At 35.7% G+C, this 24,948-nt stretch overlaps 1 protein-coding gene across 1 annotated transcript in view; it reads right to left on the bottom strand.

The window, feature by feature from the left end:
- The window catches only part of LOC133332760 (uncharacterized), a gene marked incomplete at both ends in the record, with an annotated part of 30,287 nt that extends 8,838 nt beyond the window's left edge, over positions 1-21,449 (bottom strand). The window contains 3 exons of the mRNA XM_061541136.1: positions 2,204-2,634; positions 13,430-13,841; positions 20,939-21,449. Of these exons, the coding sequence (XP_061397120.1) occupies positions 2,204-2,634; positions 13,430-13,841; positions 20,939-21,449 (1,354 nt within the window). The remainder of the gene's footprint in view (positions 1-2,203; positions 2,635-13,429; positions 13,842-20,938) is intronic.
- Between the last annotated feature and the right edge of the window lie 3,499 nt (positions 21,450-24,948).

The following is a 24,948-nucleotide window of genomic DNA, read 5'->3' as shown; positions in this document are numbered from 1 at the left end:
TTTGTCACTTATTTGGCCCAAAGACGAACCCTATTGAAATTGGAGAAAATCGGTTAAGAAGTAAATAGTAAACTAAACTCCCAATATTTGTACGATTGAGTCAAAATTTTGCACATAGTCCTGAATTAGGTCTACATGAATCAATGCCAAGTTTTGTTTAAATCGGTTCAGATTAAGATATAGCTCTCATATATAGTTTCCGCCGATTTTATGTCAATATTGATCCGATTGAGACAAAATTTTGCACTGAGTATTGAATTAGGCCCAGATGGATTTATGCGAAGTTTTGTTGGAATCGGTTCAGATTTATATATAGCTCCCATCAGCAACGTACACAGGATTATATATAAAAAATTCGCTCCAAACATATATAGTTTCGTCCGATTTTATGTAAATGCAGCACCAAAGTGTAAAATTTAGCCCGATTGGCACAACATTTTATGTATGCGAAGTTTTGTTGAAATCGGTTCAGATTTAGAAGTAGCTCTCATATAAAGTTTCGTCCGATTTTATCTAAACTCCCAATATTTGTCCGATTGAGACAAAATTTTTCACAGAGTACTGAATTAGGTACAGAATAATGCATGTCAAGTGTGGTTAAAATCGGTTCAGATTTAGATATAGCTCCCATATATAGTTTCGTCCGATTTTATTTAAATGTTGCACAAAACTCCCAATATTTGTCCGATTGAGACAAAAGTTGGCACAGAGTACTTAATTAGGTCTAGATTGATACATGCGAAGTTAGCGCCCATCTAAACATACCCAATTTTCTATATATTAAAGTTTTTTCCACTAAATCCATCGTAACTTGACACTTCGGGTTTCCATATAAAAATCCTTCCCTATAAAACTGTATTCCTATTCTCTGCATTTTAAAAAATTTAGCCGCAAATTCACAGTATAAGCTAGTGCTTTGAACATACGAAAAATTACGTTCGACGTTTAAAAATGATGTCTACAATCCTCAAAATACCGAATGTTGGGGTTACTGTTATATGGGGGCTATAGCAAAATTGGGACTGATATTGATAATTTTTGGTTTAAATATATTTAGGGGCCCAATAACAATACCAAATATATGCTTACAGCTAAGTTATTAATTTTTTTGTAACATCCACAAAATACCCAACATTGAAGTATATCCGGGGCTACCCCAAAACGTGTATAAATATTTTTAATTTTTTTGTAGGAGAAGCCAAAATACCCAATTGAAGTAAATCCCGAAATTTGACACAAAAATAAAATTTTTTATTAAGAAGATTCGCTATACATGAAAACCGAAAAATACTAAATTATAGCCAATCGGGTTGAAAAACCTGACAAACATCCCAATGGACCGAATATTGGGGGTACACTTATATGGGAACTACTCAGAACATGGATCAATGTTAATAATTTTTTGTAGAAAGGTTTGCTTGCATTGTGAACCCAAAATACAAAATGACAGTCAATTCCGGTGAATAAACGTGCCATTCCTCCACAAAATGCCACAATGCCAAATATTGCGGGTACGTTATACGGGGAACCCTGAAATTTGGGTATGTAATTTTTATTTAGAAGATTCGCTATACATTCGCTATACCAAAAAACAGCTAATTCGGTTGAAACACGTCCCCTACACCTCCAAAATACCGAATATTATGGGGATACCGCTATACGGGTGGCAATATCAAAGCGTCGACTGATATATCCCTTTTGCAATACAAAAAATCCTTTAAGCACTAGCAATGACTATGCAAAATTTCAGAGCTTTATGTTAATTATTGACATCTTTGTCTTAATTTCAACAGACGACATATCTTTGCAGAGGGATCCATGTCATATATGACCAACACCAACCAATCAGCCCTGAACACAAATACCAAATCCCAGATTTCCGGCTTTATTCTTTTTCCAATGACCCCAAATTTTTTTAAAACTTTTCTTGTATCAAAAAACCATTTGTACATCCTCATTTCTAATACAAGAGTTCTAGACATTTCCATGCGTACATTTTAGTACCTTTCGTACATAAGGTCATATAATTCATTTGAGCACAAATCATATTCTAACATACATACAAATATAACAAATAAATCCAATCTATGAAATCCACATTATATTATTACCATCAAAAGTCATATGAAAGAAAAAAAATCATAAACCCGTTAACATACAAATAAAAGCAACAACAACAACAAAGAAAAAATCAACAACTTACCCAATAAATAATTTGGTGCACCCAGCTCCTTTAAATACAAAAATAGGAAACTTTCGATGAAACCCCAAAAGTTACCCAATATAAACAAGAAGAATATAAATGTTATCACATGTGGCATTTTTAATAAATTCCACAAATCTCTGAAGACATTGTCCGCCGGCAACTTTTCACCCAGCGGCATCATCAGCACCGAAACTGTTGAAATAATTAATAAGACATCATATGTATAGAAGGCGGCCGAGTAATCTGTGTAGCCCAATCCACGAGAATAGTAATCAATCATGACACCGGTAATGGGTGAAAAAATCGCCATGCCAATGCTGGAGAATAAACGTTCACGTCCAAAATCACCGCCATACTTTTCAATCATTGTCAGGGCAATGGGATCCATGATTGTGACACCGGCCGATAACATGGTGGTTGCCAGGAATCTGCAAAGGAAGAGGAAAGGAAAGAAAAAACAAAAACTGTTGTGAGAAGAATATAAACACATTGACAATGGGGGTGAGGAAATTTTTTGGGGAAAGGAAGAAAAAAAAAACATACCAAATAATGTTTACTAAATGAAGTTTGGCTTTAAGTGGCTTTTTTGCAGAAGGAATTCTGTCACAAAAAATAAAAGTCAGAACAGGACATGACAAATTGTTGAACGTGGTATTACGAGAAGGGCATTATGGGTTTATTTTGTGTGCGTACGAAGATTTAATATTAAAGATATTTATTAGAGTTATATTTTCTACCCAATTATAACCCAAAGTAAAATTTTTGAAGCCAATTCGTATGGAAAATTTGATAAAAATCCTCAAAAATCGAAAAATACCATCATACAGTAGCTATTACAAAGCACGGATTAAAATTTAGCAAAATGCATTGAAAACTCAAAATCAAAAATTACAAAAATAAATCCTCAAAATATCGAAACATACAAGTACGTAATATAGAATATTACAAACATTGGACATGTATTTGAAAATTTCAAAATGCTACCTTTATTTGAAAGAAGATCAAAAATTCAATATTCATTTCTTACTTCTCTTGGTCTCTAAAATATACATTTCCACCTAAAAAATTCAATATTCAACTTCATGTACTAATTATAGCCTACATCATAAGGTGGATGGTATATTACATGTGTCATTCCGTTTGCAACACCTTGAAACCTTTGTCGGAGACCGCATAAAGTAAATATTCTTGATCAGGATAAAATTCTACATATAGATAGGCCCATGTTCTGACATCGACCTCATATAAAGATCCCGCACAATTGTTGGTACTTTGAAGTCTTCAGACGTAGGCTTGAGGCTGGCCTACATAGGCCAGCATTATAGCACCATGTTTTTACATAGCCCCCATATAAAGGTCCAACCAACTTTCCGATATTTTACGTTGTCTCCATATGAAGGTTACGACTTTGTTATGTTGATATGTACATGTACATTATGTTGATATGTTGAATGTACATCACATGGTGGAGGGTATAAACGATCAGACCGAATCTAACCACAATTTTACTTGTTTTAGTATCATTAAGGACAGTCCGTATATTTAAAGTATGAGTTTTGAATATCCATTCGAATTTGTACCATTAATAATTCTTTCGTACTTATAATACACATTTTCAAAATTTAACAGTAGTATAGTCGGACGGGGCCGACCATACGATACCCTACCCAACTACGACGGAGTTCTAACTTTCTAAAGAACTTTATTCTGAGCCTGGGAAATATTACGTGACATTTGCATCCTCTTGTCCGATTAGAGGTCAACTGCACATCATCCATACACTGACATATTTTCCGAATATTACTAATATTCAGTACAGCCCTTCTTATTACTTGTCCACATTGACTTCAGCGTGGGTGGTTTGGTGATGATCGGCTGTGGCCTATATATCGGTTCGAAAAATTGCAAAAAACATTTAATTTTCGGTCCACTTCATCCCAAAATTCTTATCTGATCATCACCGAAAATTACAAGCGCTGTCCTTGACCATAACTGGAACCCCATGGAAAATGTCAAATCGAAATGTCAGCCACTCCTCTTGAATATACTATCAACTTCTCGTGTCTCTGTCCTTCAGGAGTAAATATATACGCTATAGAATCCAAATTTTGTCATTTTTCACACAAAAGTCAGGGTCCATTTGACCCGCTAAATATGGGCCGATCTTTATCAAAACATGCACGCATTTTCTTTGGCCCGATCACCTTCTCCATGTAAAATTTCACGATGTTGGGGCCATAATTGCGGCCTCTGGAGCGACCAGAAAAACCGACAAAAATTTAGTATTTGGTATATTTCATCTCTTAAATATTAACCGATCTTTACCAAAAACAATAGGGGTCTTCATTGGCCAGAACCCATCCTACACGCAAAATTTCGTGAAGATTGGTCCATAACTGTGGCCTGTATCGTGTTTACAAAGTATAATGGATAGACGGACGGACACACATGCCTAGATCGACTCAGCTAGTCGAGATATGAGGATCGGTATACTTAAAGGTGGGTCTAGGACCAATATTTCTCGGCGTTACAAACACTTGGGACTGCACAAAGCTATAATACCCTGACAACATAGTTGTGTAGGGTATAAAAATTGTCAGTCGATGTTGCCGACAGATATATACCCACACACCAAGGTTTTATTATTCGCTTTATATAAGGTATATGTTTTTATCTAAAAGGTATCGGATTTAATGTTGGTAAAATCGGTTATTTGATTCGCTTCAAATTAAATATACAAGTTTATATAATAGCGACACCTTTGTGGGGTTGGTACCAGAATGAGCGGACCATTGAATCCCATCTGCGAACTTTATATAGGCTTGGTAAAAATAAGAGGTTGTGCACAGTTTGGTTCAAATCAGACATTCCATTCGCCTGATATTGGATTTATAAATATTGAAAATGTTTACCCTTTGTGGGAGAGGTACAAGAAGGGTAGTTCCGTCGGGTCCCATCTTTATCTATGACTCGGAAAAAGTAATAGGTTGTGCAACGTTTGGATCAAATCGGATATTCATTTCGACTTATATTGAATTTATAATTATTAAAAATGTTTACAATTTTGTGGGAGGGGTACCAGAAGGAGTGGACCAATGAGTCGCATCTTCGGACTTGAACTAGGTTTGGCAAAGATAATATGCTGTGCAAAGTTTAGTTCTGCGAAATGTTAGCAATTTTGTGCGGAAGGTACCAGAAGGAATGGACCGATATTCCCCACCTTCGAACTTGAACTAAGTTTGGGAGAAATATTACGATGTTATGATGAATTTGGTTACTCTCTTCGAGGGTTATCGTGTGCATCTGCCGGCTAAACGGATGGGCATTTGTAAATCGACTTCAAATTGTATGAAACGGTTTTGGTCTAAAGATATATGGGGTCTTATACCAATATTTCGACGAGGCACACTTTTGCTATATCAAAGCGTATATACCCTTATTAACTATATGGCGTAAGTTGTTGGTTAACAATGGGGTTATATTTGGGCAGAACTTGTCATACATCAAAAATTTTGTGACGATTGGTGGCCTGCATAATTCTACCAAATATAATGGACAAACGGATAGACACATGGTCCTAGATCGACTCGGCAAACCGTTATGTTATAGTTATGATAGGTAGGTCGAGGGCCCATATTTCGCCGCGTTACAAACTCTTGGGTTCACACAAAGCTATAATACCCTTACAACATAGTAGTGTAGAGTATAAAAAATTAGGTGGTCTACATACAGGGTCCTACAACCTACAGTGATCTCTATTGACATTTCACTATTCTTGCGAATGGTAGCCGGTTTATTCACATTTCGATTATACCACTCTACACTCTATCTGCGACCCTTCGTCTAAATATGAGAGTTCTAGGGATATCCTTTCGATGAATACAATTGTTATACTCCTACCCGCTCCTAAATGTGTATACTTGCACAAGCAGATGAGACAGCTCTCGGAGTGTTGGAGAGAAAAAATCTCCGAAAGACCTACAGCCGATCTGCGAATGAACTATTTTCGGACATCGGTATTGTCAGACGGTTCGAGCTGCAGCGACCACGTTGGCTAGGTCATGTTGTGCGAATGAATGAGGATGTCCCAGCATAAAAGGCATATAAAAGAGAGCCTAAGGATGGCTCACGCTGCCACTAATTAAATGGAAAGATCAATTGGAAGAGAACATTTTGCACATGGTCTTTCAAAATCAAACTATATGCAACAGCATTAGCCATAGAACGGAGGGTAAACATAGAAATCACTGTTTTCTTTTACCTTTCAAATTATGACAAAATTGTCTAAAACCGATTTAACACTTATAGTACGTTTACATTGTACTGGATATCGTTAGCCCAGTGGATTTATATTGTCAATCCCTTTGGATATATGCCAAATGAAACCATAAAGTTTAATATAAATGTCAATGAAACACATACGTCAATGAAACACATCGTATCACCCTTATTAGTCCTAAGGAATAAACTATTAAGTGATGCAAATATTGGCCCATTACTAACTGATTTCCTATGAATATTAAATTCCAAAATCTAACCACTAATCCCCATTTCTCTGAATCGCCACAATTTGTATCCTTATTATCTGTGAAATAACAATAACAACCACAATCGTAATAATAATAACAATAATAATGATAACCTCAAATGCTTCATAATTTTCACATAATCCCAACTACCGCCTAACCTACCTTATTTCATTAATTGTGGGGGATTTATGTTTTCATTGGAAACCTTTCAAAAATCATCCCTCCCTTTCATCCCCTCACCCTCTAACCGTAAACATTAATTTATAATTCATTTGCCATGCCATTTTGTCCAAAACCCCTCTCTCCCTCCCTCAGCCACCTTTACACTCATCAAATCACCGAGGCAAATTAATTAATATTGTTATTTGAAAAGGTATGTGTGGGTGTGTATGATGTCCTCCTTTGGCTGATTCTTGTGGTATGATGACATTAACTTTTATATCGTCACGGATTAATTAATTATCTATAGTTGGGGAGAGAGATTTTTCGGTTCGGTATGTTTCAGAGACTGTCCTTATGTAAGAGTATTATACAATTATTAATGTCACAGTCCATAAAATAATTTTGAAAATATTAGAAGTGAAAGTAAAAATACCTCAATACTTAGAAGAGTATTGCATAAAAAAATTAATAATTTGCAATTGAACTTGAGAAAAAATTGCCATCACGAATATCATTAACAGGATATCACAAGTTAATGTCGTTGAGGATAATTGTTGGAATGGCAATGGCAGATGTGTTGATTCGAAGGATGTCGAAGAGATGCCTGATTGAATACACGGTGATGATGTGGAGAGTTGTTGTGATTCTTGTGGCGTGCTTCGTGTAATGTTGATAGCGGACAGCTTCTTTTTGATGTGGAGGGTTGCTTGTTCTGTCAATCAAAAATATGTCATAATGACACGCTAATACAAAATATTAAACACGGCGAATTCACGTAATAAATATTTATAGAGCACAGGATTTCAGATTATTGTATACCGTTTGGCATATAACAAGAATTACTTCGGTCTAGAATAATTTAAGAAAGCACCCAATATCCTTTTCCATTTTCATACCCTTTACCACACTGTGGTACAGGGTATTATGTCTTTGTGCATATGTTTGTAACAGCCAAAAGGAAACGAGAATATGCATTAAATCATTTTCTGAGTCGATTTACGCATGTCTGTTTGTACGTCCGTTCGTCCATGTTAAATTGTAAACAAAGTACAGGTCGCATTTATGACCCGATTTGGATGAAATTTGGCATTGGTCACTTATTTGGCCTAAGGACGACCCCTATTGAAATTGGGAAAAATCGGTTAATATTTATATATAGCTCCCATATATATTTTCGTCCGATTTAATACAAATGGTGAAATTTGGTATAGCCTACTGAATTAGGTCTGTAATGGTGTGTGCTAAGTTTCGTGAAAATCAGTTCAGATTTAGATATAGCTCCCATATATATCTTCGTCCGATTTAATATAAATGGTGCACCAAAGACCCTATATATCTTTCGATTTGCACAAAATTTGGTATAGCCTTCAGAATTAGGTCTAGAATGATGTGTGTTAAGTTTCGTGAAAATCAGTTCAGATTTAGATATAGCTCCCATATATATCTTCGTCCGATTTAATATAAATGGTGCACCAAAGACCCTATATATCTTTCGATTTGCACAAAATTTGGTATAGCCTACTGAATTAGGTCTAGAATGATGTGTGCTAAGTTTCGTTAAAATCGGTTCAGATTTAGATATAGCTCCCATATATATTTTCATCCGATTTAATGTAAATGGTGCACCAAAGTCCCTATACATCCTTCGATTTGCACGAAATTTTGCACAGCCTAATTATTTAGGTTTAAAATGATGAGTATTAAGTTTCGTGAAAATCGGTTCACATTTTGATATAGCTCCCATATATATTTTCCCTATATACCTTTAGATTTGCACGAATTTTTTTTAAGTTTTGTTTTATGTTTCGAATTTAAGTTTCCTGAAAATCGGTTCAGATTTAAATATAGCTCTCATATGTCCGTCTGTTCGACTGTCTGTCTGTCTGCTGTAATCACTCTAGCGTCTAAACGAATCGAGATAGAACGCTAAAATTTTGCATAGAGTCTATGGACTATATCGGTCCACGTTTAGGCATAGCTCCCATATAAGGGTACCCCCCAATTTTCGGTATTTTAGGGTTCTTGAGCGCGATTTTCAACCGAATTCGCTGAAATTTGGTACATTGAGTTCGTATTAGGTACTAAATGTCTCCACAAAAAATTATAAATATAGGTCCATATTTTGGGATAGCCCCCATATAAGGGTACCCCCAATTTTGCGGTATTTTGGGGGGTTTGATCGCATTTTTCGACCGAATTCGCTGAAATTCGGTACTTTGAGTTCTTATTGGGTAGCAAATCTCTATACAAAAATTATAAATGTAGGTCAATTTTTTCGGGTAGCCCCCATATAAGGGTACCCCCCAACTTTCGGTTTTTTTTGGGTTCTTGAGCGAGGTTTTCAACCGAATTCTCTGAAATTTGGTACATTGGGTTCTTGTTGGGTACCAAATGTCCCCACTAAAAATTTATAAATATAGGTCCACTTTTTCTGGTAGCCCCCATATAAGGGTACCTCCCAATTTCCAATTTTTGGGGTTTTGACCGGATTTTTTCACCGAATTGGCTGTAATTTAGTAATTTGAGTTCTTGATGGGTAGCAAATCTCTCCACAAAAAATTATAAATATAGGTCAATTTTTTCGGGTAGTCCCTATATAAGGGTACCCCCAATTTTCGATATTTTGAGGTTCTTGAGCGCGTTTTTCAACCGATTTCGCTGAAATGTTTATTTTGCAGTCGTATATGTTAACAAATCTCCCCACCAAAAATTATTAATATTCACCCGTTTTTAGGGGTAGTCCCCATATAACCCCCTTTTTATAATAAAATAGTTATTTGATTTGTTCCGTGTGTTGCGGTTGGGTAGTCGTTACGGGGAATAGTAAATTTTTAGCCTACATAGACTGTTTAGCCATCTGTTGTAAGCATTCCGCCTTCTAAAGATATTGTGATAAAAAACTCATCTCCTCAATATAGCGATACCACCTGAAGGAAAGAATTGAGATAAACAATTAAAATATTGGGTTCAAAATTGGCATATACCGGTCTTTAATTAGGCATAGCCCTCATATAATGATATCCCCAAATATTCACTACTTCCTTCACTATGTAATCAATATCGGTCCCCCTTTAGTCATAGCCTCATATATCTTTGTAATGTAAATTACAGTAGTTTGAGGATTTTATACTATACCATGCGTTATCAGTATCAGTCCACTTTTTGGATCTTACAGATTTTAGGAAAAATCCCCATTAAAAATTTCTGAAGTTTGTATTTGGTGTACATAATGGTTTACATATCGATATATTTGCCCACTTGTAGAATTATCGGTATATGCCCGCTTTTTGGTATGTTCCCTATATTTGCATTGCATGTATCTGTTAGTATAGCTATGGTGGAGGGTATCCAAAGTTCGGCCCGGCCGAACTTAACGCTTTTTCACTTGTTTTTTTTTTCAATTTATTTGGCGTAGAACAATTTCATATATTACTCAATATCCTTTTCCATTCTCTTCTTTATAGTTTATCAATATATTGGTAATATATATATATATATATATATATTCAATTGTCCCAAACAATTACCAGAAATAAATCAAATCTTTATAACAACAGTACATAATTTGTCTGTGAGCCCATTATCCACTTCTCATTCATTCAAATGATAAATTGGAAAATCTCTCACATTATCTAGTAAATCGCATTAGCAATAAACTAAAATATATTCGATTAACATCTTATTTTCCAAATCATTATTTGCAAATATAATATCTTGAAAAAACTCATACACACATACACAATCATCAATAAACTCCTACACACACCCTCACTCACACACACTCTTGTCATACAACCATCCTCCCCTTTGATTATCATTGAATTATAATGGAGGCATTTTTCGGATAATTTGCTGCCTTATTTGTTTAAATAATGTCAGTAAATCTTCTCAAATATCTGCTGTTCAGCACAAAGCAAAAAACCAACAACAACAACAACGACAAAATATATGTTTCAAATATCCTGAATAGCTAAACACTTCTCTCATATCCATTAACAGACACAATGACATTCAATTGTTATACATATTGATAAATGATATCCTGGCATGGCCGTTTTTTTGTTGTTGTCTGGTACATACGCAAATGTTCGGCATGACATTCAATACAGTCACATATTTCAATGTATACGCATGTGTGTGAAATTTTTCTATTGGAATTTTTTTCAACAAATAATTGAAATGTCGTTGGAAATAAAAATGTCAAATGGGATTGTATTTTATTAGGTTACAAGTAATTTGAAACTATAAATTAGCACTCTCAAGAGAAAATTGCAAAATAAATACATAAACAGGTCATAAAAATGTTAAATTCGACTGGGCCGATACCTAATATACCCTCTAGCATGAGGTTGTGATTCATAATATTTTAATCGATCGATTTTTTAATGGCTATTTCTTCAAAGACTATAATAGGGGTCAATAAGAGGCGTGGATTAAAAAAAAAACAGTAAGGAAGGCTCAAAGGTCGGACGGGGCCGACTATATAATACCCTTCGCCACTTTGGTACCAATTTGAAATTTATGAAAAATTGAATGTCAATCATCGAGCAAAATATGTAAAAGATCTATATATAAATGGACACAGTGTGCTATTCACAATTTTTCTCGACGCAAATTCCAAGGCTATATCTAAATCTGAACAGATTTCAACCAAACTTCGCGTACATAAATTTGGACTATGCAAAATTTTGTGCTAATCGACTAATTCAGTACTCTGTGCAAAATTTTGTCTCAATCGAACAAATCTGGGCCTAATTCAATACTCTGTGCAACATTTTGTCTCAATCGGAAAACCAATAAGGAAAGTAGTAAAGTCGGACGGGGCCGACTAATGCACCACTATGGGTATATTCAACAGATGAATCCAAACAGACGTCGAATTTTGAAGGACCATTAACATGAAAATGGATCCATAATCTATACTAAATTTTTCATTGGGTTGCTTCAAGCTAGGTTATATTAACTTCAGTACGTTGTGCCAACTTCTTTGTCAATCGGCAAACCTAGGGGTCTTTGGTGAACCATTTATCTATTGGACGAAAATATATATGGGAGCTATATCGAAATCTTAACCGATTTTCACGAAACTTACCACTCATCATTCCAGACTCAATTCATTGCGCTATGCCAAATTTCGTGCAAATCGAAGGATATATAGGTACTTTGGTGCACCATTTACCTAACATCGGGCGAAACTATATATGGGAGCTATATCTAATTTGAACCGATTTTCGCGAAACTTATCTCACATCATTCTAGACTTGGTTTTGTACTCTATGCCAAAATTCGTGATAATCGAATGATTTTCAGACACTTTGGTGCACCATTTACCTAAAATCGGGCGGAACTATATATGGGAGCTTTATCTAAATCTGAACCGATTTTCGCGAAACTTAGCACACATTATTCTAGACTTAGTTTAGTACGCTATACGAAATTTCGTGTAAATCGAAACATGTATAGAGACTTTGGTGCACCATTTACATTAAATCCGACGAAAATATCTAACTCTGAACCGATTTTTCCCAATTTCAATAGGATTCGTCCTTGTGCCAAATAAATGAGCTGTAAGGAATTCCATCCAAATCGGATTATAAATGCAACCTATACTTTGTTTACAATTTAACATGGACAGACGGATGGACGGACATGCATAATTCGACTTAGAAAGTGATTCTATGCATATTCTTAAAAGGAACCATGGGTCTATGTCGATTCCTTTTAATACCCTATACCACGGTGTGGTGATGGATATAAAAAAACCACTTTTTTGTAGACCTTTTCTCAAAGGGCCTAAATAATATGTTATTTTCACTCACTTCAAACCAAACACTTCTCTCAAATTGTCTGTAATTGTACTTTTTTACTCTGGGCGACAGCAAATCAAGATGTTCCACCAAATGACGCCTCAAATGCCAGTCAATCGAAAAAGACAAGAAAAAAACATGTGAATTTGAACAAAAATAACATCGACACAAGTTCGTTCCTTTCTGTTTTTAATTTTTTTTTTATTGAAGTCACATCAAATGTCATTTCAAATAACATGTGTTCAAATTGCCAAACGAACATTGAAAGATCAAAGTGTCACGGCATAGAAACAGGGAAGTAATCCTGTATCCTATAACCCAAACCGCCACCAAAAAAAAACATCAATGGAGAAATTTTATTTTAAAATGCAATTTCGAAAACAGTGATTGAAGTGATTTTTAAAATTAGTTTAAGAGATCTAGGAGGCTTGGATTTTTTAAAAAATATTTTTAAGAGGTCTACAGGAGGCTAAGATGTTTTAAAAATATTTATGAGGGATGTATAAGAGGCTTAGATTTTTTAATTTTTAAATTCGATATTAAAATCAAAGTGGTCTGACATATTTTATTCATAGCTAACCACTGTCCAATTCAAATGAAGCTACCAAAAAATAACACCCAAAAGCGTACAAATATTGAAATATTCGCATTCCCCCATTTCCCCTTCATTTTCTTCTACAAAATAATCCCCTTGTTTCACCTTTTTTCTTCTTCATTTAACTTACCTCAACATAAAATATATCCAAAATATTGTCTTATCCGTTTCCTTGTAATCGGGTGGACATATTTCCGGTGCATTCAACGTAAACGTGCATCGCTGCACCATGCAATTGACCGTTTCATTGGAGACATGTGACATGTTGTGGCGTCGAGCAATGCCACCGCAACGCAAATCCAATTCCTCCAAATCGGTGACATTGATTTGCATTTCCCAGAGGCGTTTCTCGCCGAAACGTTGCTTAAAATCGGTGACCGTTTCGTTATCATCCTGTTCAATTTCCATGCCCAATTGTTCTATGGGGGCAGCCAAGTCAGGATGCATGAGCAATAGGAAAAATGTGGAGTCCGTGGCATTGGCATGTACCCAACTAAAGTGGGTGGGCAAGGTGGTTGTATTCGTGTCCATATCCATGGATTCTGAAAGGGGGAAGAGAAAAAACATTATTTTTTGTGGGTGAACAAACTGAGTAAATAAATAAAATAGAGAGGGATAGAGGGAGAGCGATTTAGTTAAGTGGGTAAAAATCTGTAATCATAAAGTATTACAAATGAGGTGTTGTTGTTCGAAATGAAAACTTAGGTGATTGTCGTAGTAAGGAGCTGTTTTGTTGTTGTCCGAATATAAAATGTATTAAAAATTCATAAAAATCCTAAAATTGGAAATTAAATATTTAATATTTAAATGTTCACAGCGTTTAAATAGATTTTTTTCTTAGTTTGAATGTCTCCCACTCCTTTCCCCTTTTTATACCCTCCACCATAGTATGGAGGGTATATTAATTTTGTTTTTCCGTTTGTAACTCATCGAAATAATCATTTCCGACCCTATAAAGTATATATATTCTTGATCAGCGTAAAATTCTATGACGATGTAGTCATGTCCGTCTGTCTGTTGTAATCACTCTATCGTCTAAACGAATGGAGATAGATCGCCAATATTTTGCATAGAGTTGTCTTTTGTCTGCAGGCAGGTCAAGTTCGAAGATGGGCTTTATCGGTCCATGTTTAGGCATAGCTCCCATATAAGGGTACCCCCCAATTTTCAGTATTTTAAGGTTCTTGAGCGCGTTTTTCAACTGAATTCGCAGAAATTTGGTACATTGTGTTCTTATTGGGTAGCAAATCTCTCCACTAAAAATTATAAATATGGGTCTATATTTTCGGATAGCCCCCATATAAGGGTACCCCCAATTTTGCGGTATTTTAGAGGGGGTTCATCGCATTTTTCGACCGAATTCGCTGAAATTTGGTACATTGAGTTCTTATTGGGTAGCAAATCTCCCCACTAAAAATTATAAATATAGGTCAATTTTTTCGGGTAGTCCCCATATAAGGGTACCCCCTAATTTTCGGTATTTTAGGGTTCTTGAGCGCGGTTTTCAACCGAATTCGATGAAATTTGGTTTATATGGTTCTTATTGGTTAACAAATTTCCTAACTAAAAATTAAAAATATAGGTCCACTTTTTCTGGTAGCCCCCATATAAGGGTACCTCCCAATTTCCAGTTTTTGGGGGGTTTTGACCGGATTTTTTCACCGAATTGGCTGTAATTTAGTAATTTGAGTTCTTATTGGGAAGCAAATCTCTCTACAAAAAATTATAAATATAGGTCAATTTTTTCGGTTAGCCCTCATATAAGGGTACCCCCAATTATCGATATTTTGAGGTTCTTGAGCGCGTTTTTAACCGAATTCGCTGAAATTTGGTATTTTGTAGTCGTATATCGTAAAAAATCTCCCCACCAAAAAGTATTAATATTCACCCCTTTTTAGTGGTAGTCCCCACATAACCCCCTTTTTATACCCTTCACCACATTGTGGTACAGGGTATTATGTCTTTGTGCATATGTTTGTAACAGGCAAAAGGAAACGAAATAGACACATGGTTCCCTTGGGAATATACATAGAATCACTTTCTGAGTCGATTTATGCATGTCCGTCTGTCCCTCCGTCCGTCCATGTATTTTTGTTAACAAAGTACAGGTCGCATTTATGATCCGATTTGTATGAAATTTGGCACAGTTTACTTATTTGGCCCAAGGACGAACCCTATTGAAATTGGAAAAAATCGATTCAGATTTAGATATAGCTCCCATATATATTTTCGTCCGATTTTAGGTAAATAGTGCACCAAAGTCCCTATAAATCCTTCGATTTGCACGAAATTTGGCATAGCGTACTGAATTAAGTCTAGAACGATGTGTGTAAAATTTCGTGAAAATCGGTTCATATTTAGATATAGCTCCCATATATATTTTCGTCCGATTTTAGAAAAAATAGTGCACCAAAGTCCCTATATATCCTTCGATTTGCACGAAATTTGGATTTATAACTTAATGAAGAATTGACCGAGTGCAAAAAACATACTGAAATAAGTGTAACCTAACATTTGACAAGATTTGATGAAATCGGTTTAGATTTCGATATTTTGCTTTAAATTTATTTTAACTCTATATCTGACCAAAATTTAGTATAGGTTGCGATGTCTGTTAGGATTCCATCGGTTGAATATTCCCAAAGTGGTGAAGGCTATCATATAGTAGGCCCCGTCCGACTTTACCACTTTCCTTACTGGTTTTATAATAGTAAATGTTTACCCTGCAAAGACTATTTAGCCATCTGTTGTAAACATTCCGCCTTCTAAAGATATTGTGATAAAAGAAAACTCAAACATGACGATAATGAAATATATCGGCAGACATTTAGGCATCTCCTCAATATAGAATTCAAATAAACAATTTAAATATTGGGTTCAATATTAGCATATAACGGTCATTAATTAGGCATAGCCCTCATATAATGATATCTCCAAATATTCACTATTTCCTATACTATGTTATCAGTATTGTCCCCCCTTCAGGCATAGCCTCATATAACTTTGTAATCTAAATTACAGTTGTTTGAGGATTTTATACTCTACCATGCGTTATCAGTATCAGTACACTTTTTGGATCTTACAGATTTTAGGAAAAAATCCCCATTAAAAATTGCTGAAGTTTGTATTTGGTGTACATAATGAACTATATAAATCGGTTTGTATAATTATCGGTATATGCCCACTTTTTGGTATGTTCCTTAACGCTTTTCAGTTGTTTAATTTCTATTCAATAAAGAATTATTTCCCCAAATATAAGGCCTCCTAATTTCTCATTTAATTACATTGTTATTCCCGTTTTTTGCCAAAAAAGATTTAATATCATCAAGAATTTAATTTTAATTGTCATTTTAATTAAATGTGTTATCTCATTCCAATCTGCAAGAACAAAACGTCTCATATACCAGCATTTTATCAAGTATGCGTCTCAATTCGACACCCTCATATATTTTTCGATTGGAATTTCAATATTATCTAGATAATAAAACATTCTATGACAAAAACATATGTTCTTTTGTTTCATTCAATACTCTAAACATTCCATTAACTAATTGAAATCTCATTGAAACAAAAGAACGTTTTAAGCTTTGATTTTCAACAAAAACACACACAGGCATACACTCACAAAAGAATTTTGAAACAAAAAAGTTCGGTAATATGTTTTTCATGTGAAAAAGAACTTGAATTGAATGATGACAATCATTAGAGATATGTATTACAAAGAATACTCAATACAATTTTAATGACAATACACTTGAGCGCCTATTCTGCTGCTACTGTCACAGCTACTCAGACATCCGACAAGAGGCACTACTTATATGTTGGAAAAATTACATAGATATCTGTTGACATGATGATGGTCTTGTGAAGTGATTTTATGCCTTGGTTACCGCCTGCAAGAGGTTATGTGATCGGCAGAGAGCCTTAAAAAAGTTATTTACAAAATCTACGCCTTGTATAAAGCCTTAAAATAAACATGTAAACCAGTCAGCGGAGCAGTATAGTCGGACGGGGCCGACCATATGATATCCTACACAACTTCCATAAAAATCTAACTTTCTGTGGTTCTATATTCTGAGATTGGGCATTCTTTGCAACTCCGATCATGTAGCTCATCTCGAAAGAGATATTAAGAAAAAACATTTACATGAATGATCCTTCGCCCTAAAAAGACATAAAAAGGTTGAGCCCGGCTGGGATTTGAACCCTGGTTCCCATGGCGTCTGTTGATGTCCGGCGTCTTAGCGTTCAAAGCCACCTCCTTATCTTCCTAAGGTTGCACAATATGCAGTTGCATACCATTGAAGAAAAATATTGTAGTCTGTATGGAAAAAAGTCCGTCACTACAAGAAAAATCTGCTCTGAAAAGGAATGTTCTGGTGTGATGCCAAATGTCCAAACCTTGACACGGTTGAATTCAATTCGTAGATGCAATTTTACAACAATAGTCGACATAAATAAAACTTATCAAGTAAAGACATGTGTAAGCCACATTACCCAATATGCCTGATGAGCCGTTTAAACAACGGCGAAACGCGTCGCATAGTGGTGGGAATGTAGTATCTCTCTGACTTTCCTTTTCATAGAAACTGCGATCATGTAGCTCATCTCGAAAGAGAAATTAATAAAAAAAATATTTCGCGATATTTGCACATTTTTGACTGGCTAGAGGTCAACACATGTTACTAATAATCAGTACAGACCCTCTAATTACTTGTCCACATTCCCTTCACCGTGGGTTGTGTTGTGATGTTCGGCGTTCGACTCGAAAAGTACAAATAATTAATTTTTCGGTCCACTTCATCCGAAAAATTATTATCTGATCATCACCTTACATTTTAGGCGCTGTCCTTGAGCATAACTGGGTCTATGTCCTTCAGGAGTAAATATATACGCCATAAAATAAAAATATTGTAATTTTTAACATAAAAGTCGGGGTCCATTTGACCCGCTAAATACTGACCGATCTTTATCAAAACAAGTATGCTTATTCTTTGGTTCGATCCCCTTCTTCGTGTAAAATCGATATGTTTGGGCCACAATTGCGGCCTCTGGAGCGACCAGAAAAGCCGACAAAAATTAGGTATTTGGTCCATTTCATCCCCTATATATTAACCGATCTGTACAAAAAAACAATAGGGGTCTTCATTGGCCAGAACCCATCCTACATGCAAAATTTCAAGAAGATTGGTCCATAACTGTGCCTGTATCGTGTTTACAAGTTATAATGGACAGACGGACGGACACACATGTCTAGCTAGTCGAGATATGACGATCGGTACACTTAAATATGGGTCTAGGTACAATATTTCGCGGCGTTACAAACTTTTAGGGCTGCACAAATCTATAATACCCTGACAACATAGTTGTGTAGGGTATAAAAATCAACGCCTTGTATAGAGCCTTAAAATGTTTTTTTTTTTTTAATCTACGCCTTCTATAGATCCTCCACAAAATTATTTAAAAATCAATAAGCAAAGTAGTAAAGTCGGACTGGGCCGACAATATGATACCCTTCACCACTTTGGGTATATTATATATGTAACCTCACAATTGCATATCAATATGCGCAGGAACATACTCATGCCTTTCAGCAAACATATGCTAAATTTAATTGCATTCGGGCAGATGTAGAGTCGTCTGCGTACCATGGGACAAATTTATGGAAAACGGTACGTCGCATTGTTAAAAATTTAATTTCAATCAGACACCTGTTCGAAATACATATGGAAGCTATGGCTGCATCTGCACCAAATTCAGCAAAATCAAATAAAAATTTCGTGTTAATCGGACAAACATTGAGAGTTTGGTGCACCATTTATGTAAAATCGGACGAATATATATATATATATATGTATATGTGGGAGCTATATCAAAATCTGAACCGATTTTCCCGAATCGTAACACACAACATTCTAGACGCAATTCAGTACGCTATGCCAAATTTCGTGCAAATCACATCCTTCGATAGGGACGGTGGTGACCCATTTACATTAAATCGGACGAAAATATATTTGGGAGCTATATCTAAATCTGAACCGATTTTCATGAAATTTAACACACATCGTTCTAGACTCACTTCAGTACGCTATGCCAAATTTCGTGCAAATTGAAAATATATAGGGACTTTGGTATACCATTTACTTTAAATCGGACGAACATATATATGGGAGCTATACCTAAATCTGAACCGATTTTCACGAAACTTAGCGCACATCATTCTAAACCTCATTCATTACTATATGCCAAATTTCGTGAAAATCGGAAGATATATAGAGACTTTGGTACACCATTAACCCAAAATCGGACGAAAATATATATGGGAGTTATATCGAAATCGAAACCGATTTTCTCGAAACTTAGCACATCGTTCAAGACTCAATTCAGTACGCTATGCCACATCTCGTGCAAATATAAGGATATAAAGGACTTTGGTGCACTTTTTACCTAAAATCGGACGAAAATATATATGGCAGCTATATCTAAATCTGAACCGATTTTCACAAAACTTAGCGCACATCATTCTAAGCTTAACTCAGTACGTTATGCCAAATTTCGTGCAAATCGAAAGATATATAGAGACTTTGGCGCACCATTTATCTTAAATCGGACGAATATATATATATGGGAGCTATATCGAAATCTAAACCGATTTTCTCGAGATTTAACACACATCACTATAGACTTAATTTAGTACGCTACGCCAAATTTCGCGCAAATCGAAAGATATATAGGTACTTTGGTGCACCATTTACCTTAAATCGGACGAAAATGTATATGGGAGCTATATCGAAATCTGAACCGATTTTCAGGAAACTTAACACACATAATGCTAGACCTAATTCATTGCGTTGTGCCAAATTTCGTGAAAATCGAAAGATATATAGGGACTTTGATACACCATTTACCTTAAATCGGACGAACATATATATGGGAGCTATAACTAAATCTGGACCGATTTTTCCCAATTTCAATAGGGTTCGTCCTTTGGCCAAATAATTGAGCTATCCCAAATGTCATCCAATTCGATATCTACGCCTTGTAAAGAGCCCTAAAAAGTTATTTTAAACAAATCTACGCCTTATCTAACATATGCTTCTTTACCTCCGCTCGTTTCAACCTCTTCCCCTATTCTATGTAATGTTTCAGTAACTGATTTTCGCTCGCATTCCCAAAATAACAATTCAACGTGGATTCCGATTAATTTCTGATTTCCCTCCAGTACCATAAATCTATCACACAGCGATCGAGTCGCATTTGGTATTCCATGCCAGACAAATCAATTCCCATAGCAATAATCTTTACGCTTTCACCTTTTGACTTCGTGACACCTGCGGAGTCCAACAAATGTAAACAACATTAAATGGAAATAATTTCATTTGTTGTTGTTGTGGTAGTGTAGTGATAACAGAGCACCAACAAATACTCATGTCTGGGCAGCATTGAATAACAGGAGTTCAGAATTGCGGGAACAACAATCGGTTTTCAGGATACACATTGTTAGCTATGTACGAACCTCACATGGTAAATAATATGAGACGGAACAATCACAACAAAAACAATACATTACATATTTCTACTACAACAGCAATAAAAACAACAACAACAAGTCTAATAAAAAATCCAAATATCTACTTACCATTCCAATCTTGACGTTCCAACATAGACATCGAGGATAAAGATGTCACTACAGGCGGGAACATTGTCGCTGACATATTAAGTACATCTTGGAATATACTTCGACTTGTGGTGGAACTACCACCAACATCCTCAGGCATTACCGATGATGATGACGATGATGGCGATGTTGTTGGTGTTTCTCTAGTTTTGGCTGTCGTTGACGAACCATAATCATCCAAGCCGTCGTCCGTCGCCATGGCAGGCCTAGAAGTTGTTGACATATAACTTTTATGTGTTGATGTCGATGCAGCAAATGATGATGGGGATACAACTGGTGGTAGTGACGATGATGGTGAGGGCCCCGGCAATGCTGTTGACGTTGATGGTGTATAATACTCTGGTGATGGACTAAATAAGTTTGATGTTGCGGCTGGTTCCTGCAGTAAACAGTAGTCCGTGCATTGACTTACAGCCAATTTAAGTTCTTGTTCCTCGGGGCATTCACGACTGGGACAGGGTGACCACCATACCTAGAATTGCAACACGAAAAAAAAACAAACAAATCACAATTGTTTACTGCTCGAGTAGAGTTTGGGGGCAGAAAACGAAAAAATGAGCAAATGTCCTGGCAAAGTACATGGCGGTCCAAACAAACAATCGGAGGGCAGTTGATGTTCTGGTGTTTGCATGGAAAGTTGTTAAGTAGTTGTTGGCGACGAGTTTTTAGAAGATAGGGGAACAGTTGTTGATAATATTGAGTTTTAAATAATAGGGGATTTTTTAAAATGGATATATAATTCTGCGGTTAGAAAATTCTATAATTCTGCGGTCACAGTCTATTAGAAAACACACAAAAAAATTAAATTTTCGGTCCACTTCATCCCAAAATTTTAATCTGATCATCATCGATTAAAATAATTGGAACTTTATAGAAAATTTTAAAGGGTTCAGCGCAATATGTTCGCACTCTAATGTGGCAATGGGTTACTAAATAATATCTGAATACGTAAGCACCTGTAAATATTTAAGTGTAACTCCCACATCCCAGTACATACGACAATGTAATTGGAGTCACTTTTGAAGGTCAACCATTCCTCTTGGATACACTATCGACTTCGCGGGTCTATATGCTTCACGAGTAAATATATACGCCATAGAATACAAATTTTGTCATTGTTGACACAAAAGTCATGGTCCATTTAACCCGATAAATAATGACCGATCTTTGTCATTATTCTTTAGCCCGATCTCTTTCTCCATGTAAAATTCCGCGAAGTTCGGGCCATAATTGTGGCCTCTGGAGCGACAAGAAAACCTGACAAAAATTTAGTATTTGGTCCAAAATTTTGTGAAGATTGGTCTATAACTGTGGCCTGTTTCGTGTTTGCAAATTATAATGGACGGACGGACACACATGTCTAGATCGAGTCGGCTAGTCGAGATATGACGATCGGTATACTTAAAGGTGGGTCTAGGACCAATATTTCGCAGCGTTACAAACTTTTGGGGCTGCACAAAGCTATAATACCCTGACAACATAGTTGTGTAGGGTATAAAAATCTACGCCTTGTATAGAGCCTTGAAAAAATTATTTAAAAAATCTACGCCTTGTATAGAGTCTCAACTTGTATATCCCTCACCACACTGTAGTACAGGGTATTATGTCTTTATGCCTGTTTGTAGCAGGCAAAAATAATCGAGATAGACCCATGGTTCCTTTTGAGAATTTGCATAGAATCACTTTCTGAGTCGATTTATGCATGACCGTCTGTCCATTGTAAACAAAGTGCAGGTCGCATTTATTATCCGAATTGGATGAAATTTGCACAGCTCATTTGTTTGGGCCAGGGACGAACCCTATTGAATTTTCAGATTTAGATATAGCTCCCATATATAGTTTCGCCCGATTTTAGGCAATTGGTGCACCAAAGTCCCTGAAAATCTTTTCATATGCGCGAACTTTGGCATAGCGTAATAAATAAGGTCTAGAATGATGTGTGCAAAGTTTCGTGGAAATCGGTTCAGATTTAGATATAACTTCGCCCGATCTTAGGTAAGTAGTCCACTAAAGTCCCTGGAAATCTTTTGATTCGCACGAATTTTAGCAAAGCGTACTGAATTAAGTCTAGAATGATGTGTGCAAAGTTTCGTGACAATCGGTTCAGATTTAGATATAGCTCCCATATATATTTTCATCCGATTTAAGGTAATTGGTGCATCAAAGACCCTATATTTCTTTCGATTTGCACAAATTTTGGTATAGGGTACTTAATTAAGTCTAGAATGATGTTGCTAGACCGATTGACACACCGTACTGAAGTAATATAAATTAGTCTCTGGCAAGTTTCCCTGAAATTGGTTCAAATATAGATATATAACAAAAACGCGTCGTCTGTTGGATACATATGTAGAATATACCCAAAGTGGTAAAGGGAATCATATAGTCGGCCCAGTCCGACTTTACAACTTACCTTATGGATTTTTTTAATCTATCCCTTGAATATGACTTAAATAGTTGTTTGTGTCGATTGTGAGGTAGGGAAAAGTGTCCTGAAGGACCTTGGAGGCGTTATAGATGAGCTAATGGGCCTGGGAGTCATAAAAGGCGAGTTGGAGGAGTGTATATATAGACTAGCTGAAGGGACAACGAGTCTATATATGCGAACTAGAGGAAAATACCTCCACCTCGCCAACTGAGACTCATTTCAGCTCGTCAACAGAGAGCGCTATATATATATATATATATATATATATCTAAAGACTGCCTTCAGTATGTCTATAGGGACTCCTTTTCAGCTCGTCTATGAAGACACTCGTCAGCTAGACTAGTCCCTTCAGTTCGCCTATAAAGACTCCCGTTCGTCTATAAAGACTCCCTTAACTTCGTCCACAAAAACTATCTTCAGCTTGTCTATGAACGACTTTCTTCGGCTCATCTATAGAGACTCCTTTCATCTGTTCTATAAAAACTATGAATCAAAATTGTGGCACCCTTTTGCCTTTTTTCGTTAAATCCAATAAATTAATTATAATTAATTTTTATAAAATATTCTCCTCAAATATAATACCAGATTTATCATAACATATCATCATGTTGTAGTTATTATTATCAGTTTACAGTTCAAAAGTCAATAACATTTTGTTGGAGTTGGAGTTCATCTCCAATACACAAAAAATAAAACTTTTATTCGTGTCGAAAGTTCATTTTACTATTAATTTTATATAGTTAGCTAATAGTTAATATAAATATGAACTTAAGAAGTTAGTTTTTAATTGTTCCTGTCGTAGAAAAAGAACAAGCAGAACAACAACAGCAACAACCTGATAGACTGGCAACAATATTTTCCAAAGTCAGTCAACATGACAGTAATTCTGTGGAAGTTGTTTGTGACTTATGAAAAAGCAGAAATTTTACAATTTCAAAGTTTAGAAAAGTTTGGTTTTTTAATGATAGCCAATTAAAGGGATTATTTTAAATATTTAATAAAAAATCAATAGCAAGTATTTTCAAAGGCAGGAAAATTTTGAATTATTATTGAGGTATCATAATTTATGTTTATTTTTCTATATCCAATATCTTTTGTAATATTTCAATTTAGATTTGCCTTTAATGACACACAATTCAAATAAATAACAATGTCCTCTAATGGCTAGAGAAAACAACAAAAACCCAGTAAGGTAAGTAGTAAAGTCGGACAGGGCCGACTATATGATACTCTTCACAGATTTGGGTATATTTTACATATGTATCCTAACAGACGAGGCGTTTTTGTTATATATATATATATATATAGCTTTGTGCCCCAATTTCAGGGAAACTTGCCAGAGACTAATTTTTACTACATCAGTACGGGCGAGGCTATATATGGGAGCTATATCTAAACCTGAACCGATTTTCACGAAACTTTGCATACATCATTCTAGACTTAATTCAGTACGTAATGCCAAAATTCGGGCAAATGAAAATATTTCCAAGGACTTTGGTGCACCAATTGCCTAAAATCGGGCGAAACTATATATGGGAGCTAT

The sequence above is a fragment of the Musca vetustissima genome, unplaced genomic scaffold (genome assembly GCF_032173495.1).
Source record: "Musca vetustissima isolate MV318-11 ecotype Yass unplaced genomic scaffold, APGP_CSIRO_Mvet_v1 utg59934, whole genome shotgun sequence".
In the NCBI taxonomy this organism is placed as follows: Eukaryota; Metazoa; Arthropoda; class Insecta; order Diptera; family Muscidae; genus Musca; species Musca vetustissima.
This window is presented reverse-complemented; position numbering and strand designations above follow the sequence as displayed.